At 49.4% G+C, this 16,561-nt stretch overlaps 1 protein-coding gene and 1 long non-coding RNA gene across 3 annotated transcripts in view; one reads left to right on the top strand and one right to left on the bottom strand.

The window, feature by feature from the left end:
- LOC135105823 (protein Tob1-like) overlaps window positions 1-15,747 on the top strand; it is a 72,848-nt gene extending 57,101 nt beyond the window's left edge. Inside the window, 2 exon segments of the mRNA XM_064014425.1 lie at window positions 12,159-13,197; window positions 13,200-15,747. Coding sequence (XP_063870495.1) covers window positions 12,328-13,197; window positions 13,200-13,469 — 1,140 coding nt within the window. The 5' untranslated portion in view covers window positions 12,159-12,327 and the 3' untranslated portion in view covers window positions 13,470-15,747.
- LOC135105826 (uncharacterized) overlaps window positions 1-16,561 on the bottom strand; it is a 137,326-nt gene that overhangs the window by 29,016 nt on the left and 91,749 nt on the right. Inside the window, exon 3 of one of the 2 annotated variants that reach the window (XR_010271023.1) lies at window positions 4,327-4,423. This is a non-coding gene — a long non-coding RNA (uncharacterized LOC135105826). Of the gene's footprint in view, window positions 1-3,944; window positions 4,424-16,561 lie in introns of those variants that run through there. The other variant, XR_010271022.1, reaches the window with a different exon arrangement.

Here is a 16,561-nt window from a genome sequence, read left to right as displayed (position 1 = left end):
CGGCGGTGTGTTGGTTAAGAATGAGGCAACACTAGAGGTAGGTTAATGAGTAAGGCAGGTAAGGGAAGGGGAGAGAGGAGCGATGGTGATTGAGGAAGGAAGAGGGGCTGGTGATGCCATGTGACTGTGTGGATGAATGTATAGGAGACAACACTTCACCTGTAGACTGAGGAGGATGAGAAGGAGGAGGAGGAGGAAGAGGAGGAGGAGGAGGAAGCATGTCAGGTACAGTGGCGTCTCATTATCATTGACTGCCATCCTCCCTCCTGCCTTGAAGCACGCCTCCTCTCTTCCACCTCCTCCTCCTCCTTCCTTCCTCCCTCTCTCCTCCTCCTCCTCCTCCTCCTCCAGCTCGCCGTTCCTCCACGTTTGCATTTCATCAGCATCTTTTCACCGGAGGCTGCTTGCGTAAACTCCTAAAGAGGTGAAGCGTGGCCGGGCCTTTTGTGCCGCGGCGTGCCAGTTGTGGTGACCCTCGCGAAGGCACCCGAGACCTCTGCGACCTTAGAGAGCAGTTGTGGGGCTTTTGGGGGAGCGTGGAGGCTGGCAGGTGGAACAGGTAGTGGAGCAGGTGGAGGAGCGTGCAGTAATTCCACTCCATACATTACGTTATGAAGCAAAGCAAGGCCAGCACATGTGGTTGGTAATGAACGAAAGTGTATGAGAGAGGAGAGAGAAAGAGATAAAAGAGAGAAAATATGAAAGGGCACGTGCTCTATATCATGTGAAAAATCCGGTGTGTTGAAATCATCGCACGTATATTCAGGCTCGTTTTTAACACCGCGGGAGGGGAGGAGTGCGGGTTGTGTGCTGTGTGGTGCTGTGGAATGCTGCGAGGTGTACAGCAGACACAATGTAATGATAATAATGGAGCGGCGGAATTCGTCATTGTCACTGTGTTGTGTGTATGTGTGTGTGTGTGTGTGTAGACGCCGCGTGACACAACATAGAATGACCGGATTGTTTATCATGTGAAAGAACTCAGGACAATACCAACCACCTCCACTCTAATATCCCTCCTCCTCCTCCTCCTCCTCCTCCCTCAGTGTATACCGGTGAGGCGAGGGATAGTCTAGTTTTGGGCCGAGGCATGAGGAGGTGGAGGAGGGGAGAAGGTTGGACGGAGGGAGGGAGGGAGGGAGGGAGGGAGGGAGGGAGGGAGGGAGAGGGCGAGCCGGGCCATAGTGGGAGTGACATAATCTCCCTCCCTGCCCCTCCCTCCCTCCCGTCCTGCCTCCACGAGAGCCTCCCTGCCATCGATTTCCTACGCTCTTTAAATCCCAAGTTGTTGTTGAGGTGTGATGTTGTACGTGCGCAGAACTGAGGGTTGCTGCCGTGGTGGTGGTGGTGGTGGTGGCGGCGGTGGTGGTGGTCAGGCAACGATGCCCTGAGGGTCGAGGGTCATGGCACTGTGCTATATCTGACTGAATCAATAGTGGATCACGGGGAGTGGAGGGCACCCGGCGGCCACCAGGAGTGGGGGTTTTCCAAGCGCTGGACCACAAGCGGCCTCTCAGCATACGTACCCGCGCCTGCCGCAAGCACGCAGGAGCCCCGCCTGTGCATGGAAGCAAGACAAGTAACACAAAGCAGCTGAAACGTGGTTGCTGGTGCCGCTGCCGCTGCTAGAATCGACCTGGGTGGTGGAGCGTGCGCGGAGGGCCGTGTGGGTGGAGGTGGTGGTGGTGTGGTGGAGGCGGCCGTGTTGTGGTGCTAGTGGTGGTGGAGGAGACTCGCAGAAGCGGTGGCCGCCGGGGTGCTGCACTCTCACTCCTGCCACGGCCGCCGCCGCCACCGCCGCCGCCGCCGCCAGAGGGTTAGTAGTGTGGCAGTGTGGCGCTGGTGTGGAGTGCGGGTGGACGGCTGACGAGGCCGCCACCCAATCCGAAGTCGTTGCCATAAATTGAATTACCGTAATCAAGGACACCTGCAAGACGAGCCGCGACGACGACACTTCCTCGCGACTGCGACAGGAAGGATAAGGCGTGGCGGCAGGCAAACGAGCGCCCTGGAAGACAGACGGACTGACAGCCGAGAGAAGACAGGCAGCAGACACGCGGCCAGACGGACAGACGGGCAGGCGACGAGGCACACCGGCCGGCTGGCAGCAGGCAGGCAGGCAGGCAAGCACAGTCATGAAGCGGAACTCTTACGGAATCAATAGCCGCTGAAGGCCCATGGCCGTCTGCAGCAGCGCCAGCACCGCCACCACCAGCACCACCACCACCAGCAGCACACCGCCACCACCCGCGGCGCCGGACACCCTCGCCCCCCTCCCCGTGACCCAGTGTGCATTCAGGGTGAGGAGGCGCCGGCAGGGTATGTATTTCGCTGTGCTGTGGGCCCTCGTGCCGCCCCCAGACCCGCCCCTCCTTCCCCGCCACACCCTCGTGCTAAGAAACAGTTCATCGGGCTCCGTCACACACGCTTCGTCATGATATATTGAGCGGCTCTGTGCATACCGTCACTGTCCCTCTCACACTCTCCTACTCTCTCCCTCTCACACTCTCCTGCTCTCTGTCTCTATTTCTCGGTCTTTCTTTCCTCCCCTTATCACTCCCTCCTCCTGCGTTATTTTTGCCTCTTCGTCCCTCCTCCCTTAACCTGTTGACTGTCCGTCCTTCCTTCCTTCCTTCATTTCATTACTCTCTCTCTCTCTCTCTCTCTCTCTCTCTCTCTCTCTCTCTCTCTCTCTCTCTCTCTCTCTCTCTCTCTCTCTCTCTCTCTCTCTCTCTCTTACGTTACTCTTACTACAACAAATGGGGTGAAATAAAGCCCCCCACAATTATCAATACCGACTCTCTCTCTCTCTCTCTCTCTCTCTCTCTCTCTCTCTCTCTCTCTCTCTCTCTCTCTCTCTCTCTCTCTCTCTCTCTCTCTCTCTCTCTCGCTCGCTCGCGTTTGCTTGCCTTTCCTCTCACGTCTGCTTGCCCTCCTGCCTCCCTGCATACCCGCCTCTCCTCCTCGTCATCCCCTCTCTTCCTCCTACTGCTCTTCCTCCTCCTCCTCCTCGGCACCTCCTCCTCCTGCTCCTGCCCTTAAAGCTACACAGTCCACACACTAACACGGAAGCGCCTTCGTCCTCGCCTGCGATACCGTTCATTCGCCATTGCCCGTGCATTTCACCCCATCACGTCACCACCTCTCCCCTCACCCCATTCCCGCCGCCTTCACTTACTCCTTAATCTCCCCCACCACCTCCCGCTACACCGCCAACTGCCCCCTCCCCTCGCTCCTTAACACTGTCCTTCCCCACACGATATTTTGTTATGAGTTATGATCCTCAGTTGTTATTTTTTTTTATACATTTCTCCTTTTGATTTTTTTTTGTGTGGTTGTTCTTTTTCTTCTCTCCTTTCTCTCTCTCCCCATTCTTCTTCTTCTTCTTCTTCTTCTTTTTTTCTATTTCTTCTAAGTAGTTTCGTGTATACAACTAATATATTCTTCAAACATGCTCCCCTTCCTCCTCCTCCTCCTCCTCCTCCTCCTCCTCCTCCTCCTCTTCCTCCTTTCTCCTCCTCCTTTCTAAGTTCATGATTCGTTACTATATAAAGAAAAAGGAAGAAGAACAAGGCAAATAACTTCACTTTCACTCACTCTTACTCTCTCTCCTTTCCCCTCATCTCCCTCCCTCCTGAGGCCCTCTCTCCCTCTTCGCCCTTCTCTCGTCCTTTCTTAGCCCTCACGAGGTTTACGAGCCCCTACCCTTACCCTTACCTTCCTCCTCCTCCTCCTCCTCCTCCTCCTCCTTCCCCTTCCCTCTCCTCAAACTAGACAGTCAATACGAAGGGGGAGATCGAAGAAGAGGAGGAGGAAGAGGAGGAGGAGGAGAAAAGAGAAGACAGCAATCTACAGACACATCGGAAAGAGTCTAGTAGAGTGAAAGAAATAAAAGTGTTGAGAGGAAGTCAATGACGAGAGAGAGAGAGAGAGAGAGAGAGAGAGAGAGAGAGAGAGAGAGAGAGAGAGAGAGAGGGAGAGAGAGAGAGAGATTGTCAAGTTATAAAGCGTGGAGGCAAGGCGTTCGTTCGTTAGGTGTTTGGCGTGCAGAGGGGCGAAGGCCAGGAGGGTAAGAAGGGCTTAAAGGGGATAGGTGCACAGGGAAGAAAGGTATTAAGATGCCGTGTAGTGGGGAAGGACAGTGTCGAAAAATTCAAAGGGGGGGATGGGGGAAAGAGGGGCAAGAGAGACAAGGGGAATGGGGAGGAGGGGTAGGAGGCTAATTGATGTTGCTATTGTTCCTGAGAGAGAGAGAGAGAGAGAGAGAGAGAGAGAGAGAGAGAGAGAGAGAGAGAGAGAGAGAGAGAGAGAGAGAGATTCTTATACCTTTTATGAGATGTAGAAACGAGTCCAGATAATGATGACGATGATGATGACGAGGCAGTGGTGATTGTGATGGTGGTGGTGGTTGCTGTGGCGATATCTGGAAAAAAAAAGTTCATAAAATCTAAATATCGAAAGAAATTATGTTTAAAGTGAACTATCTCACAGTGAGTTAGCTTTACGTCACAACACTCACTCACTTTCCCAGGTTAAGCTGACGCAAATCTGAAAGAATGAGATAAACATACGAAATTACTCTTGTTTGTGGCCTAGTGAAGTGATTGAAAGTGACAAGAAGTATGTAGTAGATTCAGCTCTCTCTCTCTCTCTCTCTCTCTCTCTCTCTCTCTCTCTCTCTCTCTCTCTCTCTCTCTCTCTCTCTCTCTCTCTCTCTCTCCGATCCCTATCATCTTAGTGGAGGGTCAAGGTGTACGCACGTAGCTGGAGGAAACAGAGGTGTGTGGGGGGGGGGGAGAGAAAGAAAGGGAGAAGTAGAAAGGAGGGAGGGAGGGAGGGAGGGAGGGTGATATTGGGGGTCACACACAAAAGGAATTAACTTCTAAAGAAAAAAAAAAGTTCCCAAAAAGAAACATCGCAAATCTAACTTTCAGAAACTTTCTCATAAAAATACAATGGTGAAAATTTTTACTTTTCTTTTTTTCACTTTTCACCTTTTTTTTTCCTTTAGGTTTGTGGAAGTTGAATAATACAGAGAGTAAACTAGCAAGGTCACACGAGAGAGAGAGAGAGAGAGAGAGAGAGAGAGAGAGAGAGAGAGAGAGAGAGAGAGAGAGAGAGAGAGAGAGAGAGAGAGAGAGAGACAGTGTGTGTGTGTGTATGTGTGTGTAGACAGCTTTTCTTTGATCTTCCTCTAATCAAGATGTACATCCCCCTGGCCCTCATCCCCCACACTTCCCCCTCCCCCTTTCATCCCTGACACTCTTTCCCTTTCCTCTTTAACTGCAACATTTTCCCCTCTCCCTTTTTATTTTCGTTTTACTTACTACGCATCCATTTTCCTCCTCTGTTTCCACTTATTTTCCTCTTTATTTTTTTCTTCTAACACTCTTCTATTAATCATAGCTAGTAACACACTCATGTATTCCATTTTAGTCATCTTTAATTCTCTCTCTCTCTCTCTCTCTCTCTCTCTCTCTCTCTCTCTCTCTCTCTCTCTCTCTCTCTCTCTCTCTCTCTCTCTGTTAATCTCAAACGTCCTTTTGCCATAATTCTAAAACAAGAACAAATCAATACTCGTCCACTCACTCTTTCACTCACTTTCATTCGTGTATGAGAGAGAGAGAGAGAGAGAGAGAGAGAGAGAGAGAGAGAGAGAGAGAGAGAGAGAGAGAGAATGCAATTATCCTTTTCCTTGCATCCACCAAGTTGTATCAGACTTAAAATCTTAAATGCAATTACTTAACATGTCTTGCATCTTCTATCACTTTCCCATCTCCCTGTCACCTTCCCCCTGCGACGCGTACTAACTCGACGCCCGCCCGCCCGCCACTCCTCACCCCCTATGTGGACCTCAACTCGGCCCCTCCTGGTACCGCCCCGTCCCTTCCTGCCCGTACTCCCTATGACCGCCCCACTCCCGCACACAGCTCGCTCTACCTACCTACCTCACTACCTTCCCGCTTCCCCCACTGACCCAGTTCCTTCCCTTCCCTGCTATCGACTCAGCGTGATTTTGGCTGGTCCATTTACTGTCGCTCCTTCTGCTGCTGCTACTGTGACTGACTCCTCCTCCTCTTCCTCCTCCTTCTTCTCCTCTTGCTGGTTGTGGTGGTGGTGTTGTCTCGTTACTTGTGTTGTTATTGTTGTAGCTTGTTTTGTTGATGTTTTTTGGTGTTGCCGTTGTTAGTAATGTTTATAGTGATTGTGTTGTTTTTCCTGTTGTGTTGTGTTGTTGCTGTGATTCTTGTTGGTTTCGTTGTGGTGGTGTTACTGTGTGCATTTTCCATTCTTGCTGCTGTCTCTGCTGCATTACTGTCACAACTGTTGCTGTTACTGCATTGCTACCACCACTGCTCCTGCTACTACTACTACTACTACTACTAGCTCTACTACTTATGCTACTGCTACCACCACCATCACAACAACAACAACAACAACAACTACTGATACTACTGCTACTACCACCACCACCGCCACAACAACCACAGCAACAACAACATCAGCAACAACAACAACAACAACAACAGCTACTACAACTACTACTACCAGCCCTCTTGACGGGTGTCCCAATTTATTCGCTTATTCACATCCGTTAACCTGATATTGCACTTCCCCATTCCTGTTCATTTATTCGTTGACATCTGCAATTTTCATTAATCTCTCTCTCTCTCTCTCTCTCTCTCTCTCTCTCTCTCTCTCTCTCTCTCTCTCTCTCTCTCTCTCTCTCTCTCTCTCTCTCTCTGTATTGATTCGGTTATAATCTGCTAGTTCAGGAGCGTCAACTCTTCCGCCATGTTACGATTCAGGAGGAGGAGGAGGAGGAGGAGGAGGAGGAGGAGGAGGAGGAGGAGGAGGAGGAGGGTGGATGCACGAAAGTTCAGACACAGATAAGAGAAAACAAACAGTCAAAAGAAAGTGGTTGAAATGGAAAAGGGCAGAAAAAAGTTTGAAGTGGGTAGTAGTGTGAAAGAAAATGGAGGAGGAGGAGGAGGAGAGATAAAATGGATAAAACTGTAGAGAAAAATGGAGGAGAGGGAGGTGAAAGCAAAGATGTGGAAGATAGTGTGAAAAAGGAAGAATGGGGGAGAGAGGAGGAGGAGGAAAATAACTTCACCTTTACGTTCAGAAAATGTTTATTTTCCTTTCATAAGAAAAATTTCCACTTGAATGAACGGAACGAATATTTTCCCTCTTCCTCTCTCTCCTACTTCTTCTTCCCTTCTTCCCCCTCCCTTCAGTTCCCCTTCATTCCTTCCTCTTTTCTCGCACCGCGAACCTTTCCGAACTGACAGCAAAGGGAAGTGAGGAGGAAGAGGAAAAAGGAGGAGGAAAGGGGAAAGAGAAGAAGGTTTACATATTCTCTCTCTCTCTCTCTCTCTCTCTCTCTCTCTCTCTCTCTCTCTCTCTCTCTCTCTCTCTCTCTCTCTCTCTCTCTTTCTTGGACAGCTGCCATGACCTTCACAACAACTATACATATTCTTAAGGGAAGCTTCCTGGCAAGCTGAGGACAATTATTAATAAAGCTAAGACCCCTCCTTACCCTACCCCCTAAACACCCCTAAAAAAATTCCTCTCTCCTACCCTTATCCCTTCCCTCACGCCTCCCCTACCTCCTCTTCCTCATAGCTCCTCATTTACCTTCCTCACCCCCTCTGCGTTCTCCGTTACCTTCCCCCCTTTCCCCCCTCCTTTCCTCTCCCCTGTTCACCCCACCTTCCTCCCCCACCTTTCTGTAGGCAGCCAATGGAGGCGGCGTCACGCGAGCGCACCCCAACCAATCAGAATTCACGGTTTGTCACTCTAACCATATATACGTACACAAACACACACACTCACTCTTCCCATTACTATGCATATACACGCTTATCTGCCCCTACAAAAGTACACAAGCTCTCGTCATCTGATACGTACATGTGTAAACAGTTATTATGCAACACACCGATAAGAGAGAGAGAGAGAGAGAGAGAGAGAGAGAGAGAGAGAGAGAGAGAGAGAGAGAGAGAGAGAGAGAGAGAGAGAGAGAGAGAGAATAATGGTAAAATGTTAGGCAAGATGAATGAGTCCTCCTGTGTGTGTGTGTGTGTGTGTGTGTGTGTGTGTGTGTGTGTGTGTGTGTGTGTGTGTGTGTGTGTGTGTGTGTGTATCGGCGTTACGAAAGCCAGGCGGCCTGATCATGATTACACAACCCAAGTGACGTCACACGCCACTTATGACGTGTACAGGTTGAGGCGAGGCAGAAAACATTAAGACGCAACTTGTCACTATTGTCCGTGTTGGTGGTGGTGGTAGTAGTAGTAGTAGTAGTAGTAGTAAAATAATCTCACTTCAATATTTCATCTTGTGTTCTTTTATTCCCTCTCTTCTCCTCTCCTCCTCCTCCTCATCCTCATTCTCCTCATCCCACAGCGTGCCTTAGGGAGCATACAAGCCCAGAGTCAAGAAGCCCAATTAATTGTGAGCCTTACATGAACCAGCACAGTATCATGCCGCAGCTAGAAGCAAGGTGGAAAGTCCTAAATGTTATACAGGAAAAGATGCCTTTACTTCGTAACCCTACGATGTTAGGAGACACCGGTACTCCCATTCAGGAAGGGGAGAGAGAGAGAGAGAGAGAGAGAGAGAGAGAGAGAGAGAGAGAGAGAGAGAGAGAGAGAGAGAGAGAGAGAGAGAGAGAGAGTTTATCATTTCCTAATTATACAAAATTTATGTAAGAGTTCAATAACCATAATGAAAAAGATAAATTACGCCTTAGTAACACACACACACACACACACACACACACACACACACACACACACACACACACACACACACACACGTATTTGTTCAGGCATCTTTGTGCACACAACACAGCCTTCAGGTACACACGAAAAGTACACATGACAATTAAGTACACACCAACACAGTTACACACACACACACACACACACACACACACACACGACCTTGACGAGCACATCCCATTCAAGTGCACATGCCATACTTTTGGTGCACAGGAGGGACGTGCACACATCTGAGGTTTACATGGTTGGGTGCACAGGGCGTATGGTCGCGCACACACTGAAGGGTGGGAAAAGAAAGAGGGGAGAAGGAGGAGAAGAAAAGGTGATATTAAAGAGGGAAGAACGAGACAGGAGGAAGAGGAGGAGGAGGAGGGACAAGATAAAGAAGGAATAGAATGAAGAGAAACTTACTAAAGGAATAGGAAAAAATAATAAGAAAATTAGAATAGAATGAAGGAAGAAACTGTGAAGAAATAAAGAAATATATAATAGGGAGAGAATATCATATAGAAGAAAAGTACATAAAAGCAAACTAAATATCTTTCCTACAAAACGTTTTAATAAAAAAAAAAAGGAGGAAAACTGTAGGATAGTGGTCAGGTTATTGCGCAGCCTCTCTCTCTCTCTCTCTCTCTCTCTCTCTCTCTCTCTCTCTCTCTCTCTCTCTCTCTCTCTCTCTCTCTCTCTCTCTCGAAGCTTCCAGAAGAGTAGGCAACAGAAGCAGAGGGGAGGAACAGGCGGAGGGAGAGTTGGGGGAGGGAAAGACCGAGATGGGGAGTGGGAGAGGGAGAGGGAGAGGTGGAGGAGAGGGAGTGGGAGGAATGCAGAAGTGATAAATATTAATGGTAAAAATGCTTGAATATACTCGTATGAAAACTCTCTCTCTCTCTCTCTCTCTCTCTCTCTCTCTCTCTCTCTCTCTCTCTCTCTCTCTCTCTCTCTCTCTCTCTCATTCAGCTGGGCGGGTGAAGGAGATAATATATCAAGCAAAATCGTGCCGCGCCACTCTACCACATTTCACCACACTACACTGCACCACAATGCCACACTGCACCGCACTACCACCACCACCATGATAATGACGCTTCCACCCACCACCTGCTCCACCCCACTCCACCTGACTCCTCCAACCCACCCCACTACACCTCGCTCCGCTCCACCCGACCACGTGCCTGTACGTAAATACTACCACGTCATCGCGTCACACACACACACACACACACACACACACACACGTAACAAGATTTCACAGATGCCATGTACGTGCTTAAGCTGTAATCACACACACACACGCACACACACACACACACACACACAAAATAACAACGGTACGGTAAATAACGAATAGATATAACAGAAATACAATAATAGAATGAATGCAATAAATACAATAACACAATAAATTAAATACGCCAATCAAAAGGAGGTTCAATGTTTTAAAACTAACCTTTTATTACAACAACAAATGCATAATGTTAAAGGTCTCTCTCTCTCTCTCTCTCTCTCTCTCTCTCTCTCTCTCTCTCTCTCTCTCTCTCTCTCTCTCTCTCTCTCTCTCTCTCAGCTTTCCTAATGCCGTGGCTGTGGTTATGGCGTTGTATCGGGAATGATCCGGTGCGGAGGAGGAGGAGGAGGAGGAGGAGGGCTAAGCTTCGAACTCAAGGTTAAACATGCTTGCCTGCGCGCTCTCTCTCTCTCTCTCTCTCTCTCTCTCTCTCTCTCTCTCTCTCTCTCTCTCTTATGCACCACATGCGGTCTCCTTTCCATTTTAAGTTTTCGTATTTTGCATTATTCAAGCTAAACAAATGTATACAGAAGTACGTGAGAAGAGAAGAATGAATGAATAAATAAAAGAAAGACAGGAGAGAGAGAGAGAGAGAGAGAGAGAGAGAGAGAGAGAGAGAGAGAGAGAGAGAGAGAGAGAGAGAGAGAGAGAGAGGTCTTGTTTATGTCACTTTCAACACAATGGAGATAAAATGAAAGGCTGAACACAGTAATCTCCCAAACGTTTTTCTCTTCCTTCGCCTCCTCCATCCTGTCGTCATAATATTTACACGAGAGGACTCTAAGAACAACACCGAATTAAAAGAACCACAGCCACTGCTTCTATACAACTTAAAGAATATTTAACTTTTACTTGAAAGGTCAATTGTGTTGCTCTTTTCGTGGCTCCAAATAATATGCGGACTCGGGAATTGTTTAAAGAGAACGCAAGGTTAAGTTTTTAAAGCAATAACTTAAGAAAAATTACAGAATCGTACCTTTTAGCGCACATTTGGTTTAATAGAACTACTAACCAGCTACATTATATATATATATATATATATATATATATATATATATATATATATATATATATATATATATATATATATATATATATATATATATATATATATTTTTTTTTTTTTTTTTTTTTTTTTTTTTTTTCTGCCACGGATCTTACACTTATTTTCCGTGTTCTGATTAAAATGGTTAGTGAAGGCAAGACTACGTCGAGTTGGTAAATATCGTCTTAAGGAATATTTATTTTCATCACATTCCCTTAAAAATAAGAAAACGAACTATGTAAAAAAGACAACACAAACAATGGAAAAACGTAAATTTTTCACACACACACACACACACACACACACACACACACACACACACACACACACTTTTTTTTTTATCAATACTCCCCCTTAATAACCAGGAAAAGAAAACGAAGCAGCCACATACACACACAAATACGACCTCCCTCCCTAATACTCTATTCCCTTGATACACAACGCAGTCTTCAACCCTTACTCCTGCACCCGACCCCTCCTCCCAGCCTTCCTGAACTCCTTGCTGGTGGGGTGGGGACTGGACGGCGCGAGGGGGAGCAAAGCAAACATCACTAAGGTTAACTTTTACCGCGCGGCGAAAGCTGTGGACCAAGTTTAAGATTTTCGCCATTTCCATTGATCGGGCGTGGAGGGTCGCGAGGCACATGACCTTGGAGGTATTTTTCGTCGCAGGCGTCATTCAGGGAGGAGAGGAGAAGGAAGGGAAAGGGAAAAGCTCAGGGTACGTACAAGAGACGGGGAGAGGTGGGAGAGGGAGAGGGAGAGGGAAGAGGAGAGTGTGTAGGATCAGGCAGGGAAGGGAAGAGAGGAGGGGAAGGTGAGGATCAGGATGGTAAAGGTTCATATTTCATTCTCTGAAGTAGTTTTCTACGCTAGCTAGCATGCATCAGCTCTGGTAGGGCAGGTGTGTGTGTGTGTGTGTGTGTGTGTGTGTGTGTGTGTGTGTGTGTGTGTGTGTGTGTGTGTGTGTGTGTGTGTGTGTGTGCGCGCTGAAGGCACCATGAAGGAAAGAGAGAGTCTGACAGGCCTTGTTCTTCCACAGGACGTGTGACAGACAGCAGCAGCAGCAGAAGCAGGAGCGGCTTCTAAAGACCCGAGAAGCGCCGGCAACCCTGCGTCTCGGCTCGCGTCGCACGGCCGCCCCGGAGACCCTCGCCACGCGCCGGTGACCCCTCCGTCGTCCTGTTCTCCGACTCACCCACGACCCAGCCATGCATCTCGAAATCCAGGTGGCGCTCAACTTTGTCATCTCGTACATGTACAACAAACTGCCACGCCGGCGAGTCAACATATTCGGCGAGGAGCTGGAAAAGGCACTCAAGGAGAAGTTCGAGGGTCACTGGTACCCAGACAAGCCCATGAAGGGCTCTGCCTACCGCTGCATCAAGGCCGGCGACCCAATCGATCCCGTCCTGGAGAAGGCGGCGAGGGAGGCAGGCATGGAAATCCGGGAGATCAAAGACAACCTCCCAGAGGACCTGGCAGTCTGGGTTGACCCCGGTGAAGTGTCCTACAGGATCGGAGAGAAGGGCCAGATCAAGGTCCTGTACTCCGAGGCCGCAGAGTCCGCTACTCAGGAAGAGAACCTCGATAAGGAAGTGACCAAAACCTTCAACCCCGAGGCGCAGTGCTTCAAGCCCATCGACAACCTGAGTTCGTCCCTAAGCAACGTGTCGATCAGCCCAAAGTCCACCTCACCCTACTCGGCCAGCTCGCCCACGCCGCCCTTCAAGCAGCGGGAGACATCGCCTATCAACGCCTTCCTCAACAAAAGTTCCGCCCCTCTCACCTTCACCACCGCCACCTTCGCCCAGACAAAGTTCGGCTCCACCAAGCTAAAGACGAGCACCAAGCGCGCTAACCGCATGTCGCCCACCGAGTTCTCCCATTACATCAAGCAGCGTCAGATGATTCAGCAGCAGCAGCACGTGCAGCAACAACAGCAGCAGCAACAACAGCAACAGGCGGTGGCGGTGGCGACGGCAGGGTTCGGCAGTCAGTTCCCCCCGTCCAGACCCCGTTCGCTCAGCCCCAACCCGCCACTAGAGCCCCAGGGAGTGTACTTTCCCGGGGGTGCTCCAGGGGGGGAGCCTACAATCCTTGGGGCCGCGGCATGTTCGACCAGGGCTTCACGTCACCGTCCTTCTTCACTGACTTGCTGCCGCCGACCACCCAGCAGGCTCCCGGACCCAAGTTCCCGCCCATGTACGAGCCGCTGAGTGGCAGCATGATGGGCGGCACCGCTCCCAGTGCCGCCTCGATGGGCGCAGGCGATAAAACGACAGCTCTGAACGAGGGCGTGATGAGCGTGTACCCTGCCTCCCAATACCAGCACCTGCTGGTGGCTAACTAGAGGGCGGCGGCCACAGCCGCCTCCAGCAGCCGCCCCGACGTCCCCAGCTCCCGCCACCGAACAAAATCAAAAGGTGTCGCCTGAACTCGAGCGTGTCCCAGCAGGAGGACCGGCGGGCGTGTGGGCGCGTGGGCGGGGCAGCTGGCTGCTGGTCGCCACCGCCCACACCCGCACCACCAGATCTGACACCACCTGCCATTATCCTTCACCTTTTATAATTTTGTACTGCCTCAGGTATAGACGCTTTTGGTTCATAGTATAATGAGGAAGAGCCCGTGTTTCCTAGAACAATGCAGAATTGCCTAAGGCTTAGCGGACTAAGGTAAATGAAAGGTTGACTTTTCAAAGCCGAAGGTTGTGACACTGTACATAGGTTATGTTTTGCAAGAACATTACGAGGGTTCCTCTAACGTAGACGTGGCAAAGATTGTTCACACTTGTTGTAAGCATGGATACGATTACATTGTTGTACAATATGTACTCTTTATTATCATTAACAAATATGGCATATATTTTTCTTACTCGTACAACTATTAACTAACCGGTACGGTTTCTCTTAAGGTACGAAAACTAAATAATTTTGTGATAAGATGTGTGATAGACGAGTGCAGTAGCGGTCCAGTACAAATATACACCCAATCTTGTTATCCTTACAGGAGACTTCCGTGCCAGTCTTAACAAGGGACTCTAAAAAGTAAAATCTTATTTAACCCAATCAGACGTCACTACGCTACTGTAAACGAAAAATTAAGAAGAAAATGCGGTCACTTTTACGAGTCTATAGATTAGGTTCCTAAGGTCTGTAGCCCACGCCCTGCCTTGCCAGGCCGGGGCGTGGGCGGGGGCGGCTCAGGGCAGCCCGAGGGACCTTACAGCTCCCCACGTCCCGATAAGCAAGGTGACACTTAGGTGGCACCGCGTGGCACTTAGGTGACGCTGAGGCGACACTAAGGTGACAAGATGGGCTCGAGGGTGAACAGGGAACGTGTGCATGCGATGACCGGCCAGTGAGTGTGTGTGAGAGAGCGAGAGAAAGAGAGAAAGATAGGGAGAGCGAAAGTGTAAAGAAGTGGTGATGGTTTGGAGGGTCTTTGAGGATAACGTTGACTATTTTGCTGTTACATGTTTCATCTCCCATATCGACGGTAGACGAGGGTAGACCAGTAGATACATTGTAGCATACCTGCCCCGTAGGCTCCAGCCGCCACTGCGGGGATTTTATATTGAATGTTATATCTGTGTTAGTTTCCAGAAGTTCTCGGTGATCGTGTGAATGACGGCTACTATTTTGGTAATCTTTCTACCAGGTGTAGTGTAACCCGTGTTCTGTCTGCAAAGATCCTTTTAAACTCACCCCGGCCGTCGTGTAGCCCTGGACCCGCGGGGGGAGAGGCCGGTGGGCGCAAGGGTCCGGGCCGCACGATGCCTCATCCAGACTAAAGCAATGCCAAACTCAGGCTGCAGCAGGTCAGGTCCGGCTGAGCTGTCCCACCACCACCACCACCTCCTCACCACCTCCACTCCCTGGACGCTAAATTCCTGCCGCAGCGCGTCAGGCGACATGTTCGATACCCAATCGGCTACGTGCACTGAATGAGAGGCGAGTCCCGGTACGGCAGCCGGCTCAGCCTGGCTCCTGCAAGCCTGATCGCGAACAGGCTTCACCACAGCTGTTCTTCGCGATAGAGAAAGCAACTATTTCTTAAGGTTGGAGTGTGGCGCCGCGACTTCCCCGGCGCCGAGGCCAAGCGGCTGCCGGGGCGCCGCCCCCTCCAGTTACCAAGCCGCCTCTGGGCGCTCCAAAACATTATTACATAGTTTCATGGAAGGGCAAAGGCTAAAAATATTTGTCAGAGACCCGCCAAAATTTGATGGACTTGGGTCTGTTTTTTTTTTTTTTTTTGTCAATAGTCAGATGATATCCATTGTGTAATTAAGACTGTAATTAGATTCGCTTGGAGTGTGGGCGGGGTGGGCGGGGTGGGGGCTGCCCCTCTCCCGCCTGCCCCCTAACACCATCAAACAGGAAAACTGTTTTTGTAACCATACTTGCATCTCAAATTATTATTACGCAGCCCATTCCTCTTTCATATATGAATTTGTCATTATTATTGTCTTTCTAGTCACAAAGTTACTACTATTTTTCTAAACCGTGACGCCCCCTGGCTTGCCGGGATAGACAGGCTGTCTGCAAGTATAATATAATATATTCATTTTTATAATTTCTTATGTTTTTATTATTGTGAAAAAATTAATAAATGTGTAGTTTGCAAATTTACATTTTGATTTATTTAAGTTTATTCCATGTGTTTCCTTCCTGCCTGGCTTGTGCGTATGTATGTTTTGTGTACATGTTCTGTTTTGTGTATACATGTATGTATGTATATGCTTGAGTCCCCGCCTCGCACATCACGCGGGGTGGGGCGGGGTTTTGGGGGCTTGCTGGGTCAGGGGTGAGTGAGAGAGGGAAGAAGGGCCAGGGAGAAGGCGGCGGGGGTGAGTGGAGGGCCAGCACACCACCTCTAATTAACACCGCCCCTCACCTGTCACACTTCTCACCTGCCGCTGTGGTAGTGACGAGCTTTGATTACGCCGCACACAGGTGAGGCGGCAGGTGAAGTCCCGCCTCACCTTACACGTGAAAACCAACACAAAACAGGAAAAAAGAATATACATGCTGACAACTCTCTCTCTCTCTCTCTCTCTCTCTCTCTCTCTCTCTCTCTCTCTCTCTCTCTCTCTCTCTCTCTCTCTCTCTCTCTCTCTCTCTCTCTCTCTCTCTCTCTCTCTCTCTCTCTGAAAACGTGAATATGAACACAAAGGAATAACAAATCCCAGCAGACCTGTTGTCCCTTTCTTATGCTGTTTATGAAGAGCTACACTATATAGTCTAAAGCAACGCATAAGGAGAAAACAAAATAATGAACAAAGAGGTCATGAACGTTTTCAAGCACAACATAACAACCCTAAAGGAGGAGGCGAGGAGCAGTGCTGCTTACGGAACTATACAATGCAAACACCGCACAACACCAACAGCATCGCATAAGGCGGCGAGGCTACTCAGGCGACACCGCGGCATTAAAGATACGAGA

This window comes from Scylla paramamosain, chromosome 12, assembly GCF_035594125.1.
Source record: "Scylla paramamosain isolate STU-SP2022 chromosome 12, ASM3559412v1, whole genome shotgun sequence".
NCBI lineage: Eukaryota > Metazoa > Arthropoda > Malacostraca > Decapoda > Portunidae > Scylla > Scylla paramamosain.
This window is presented reverse-complemented; position numbering and strand designations above follow the sequence as displayed.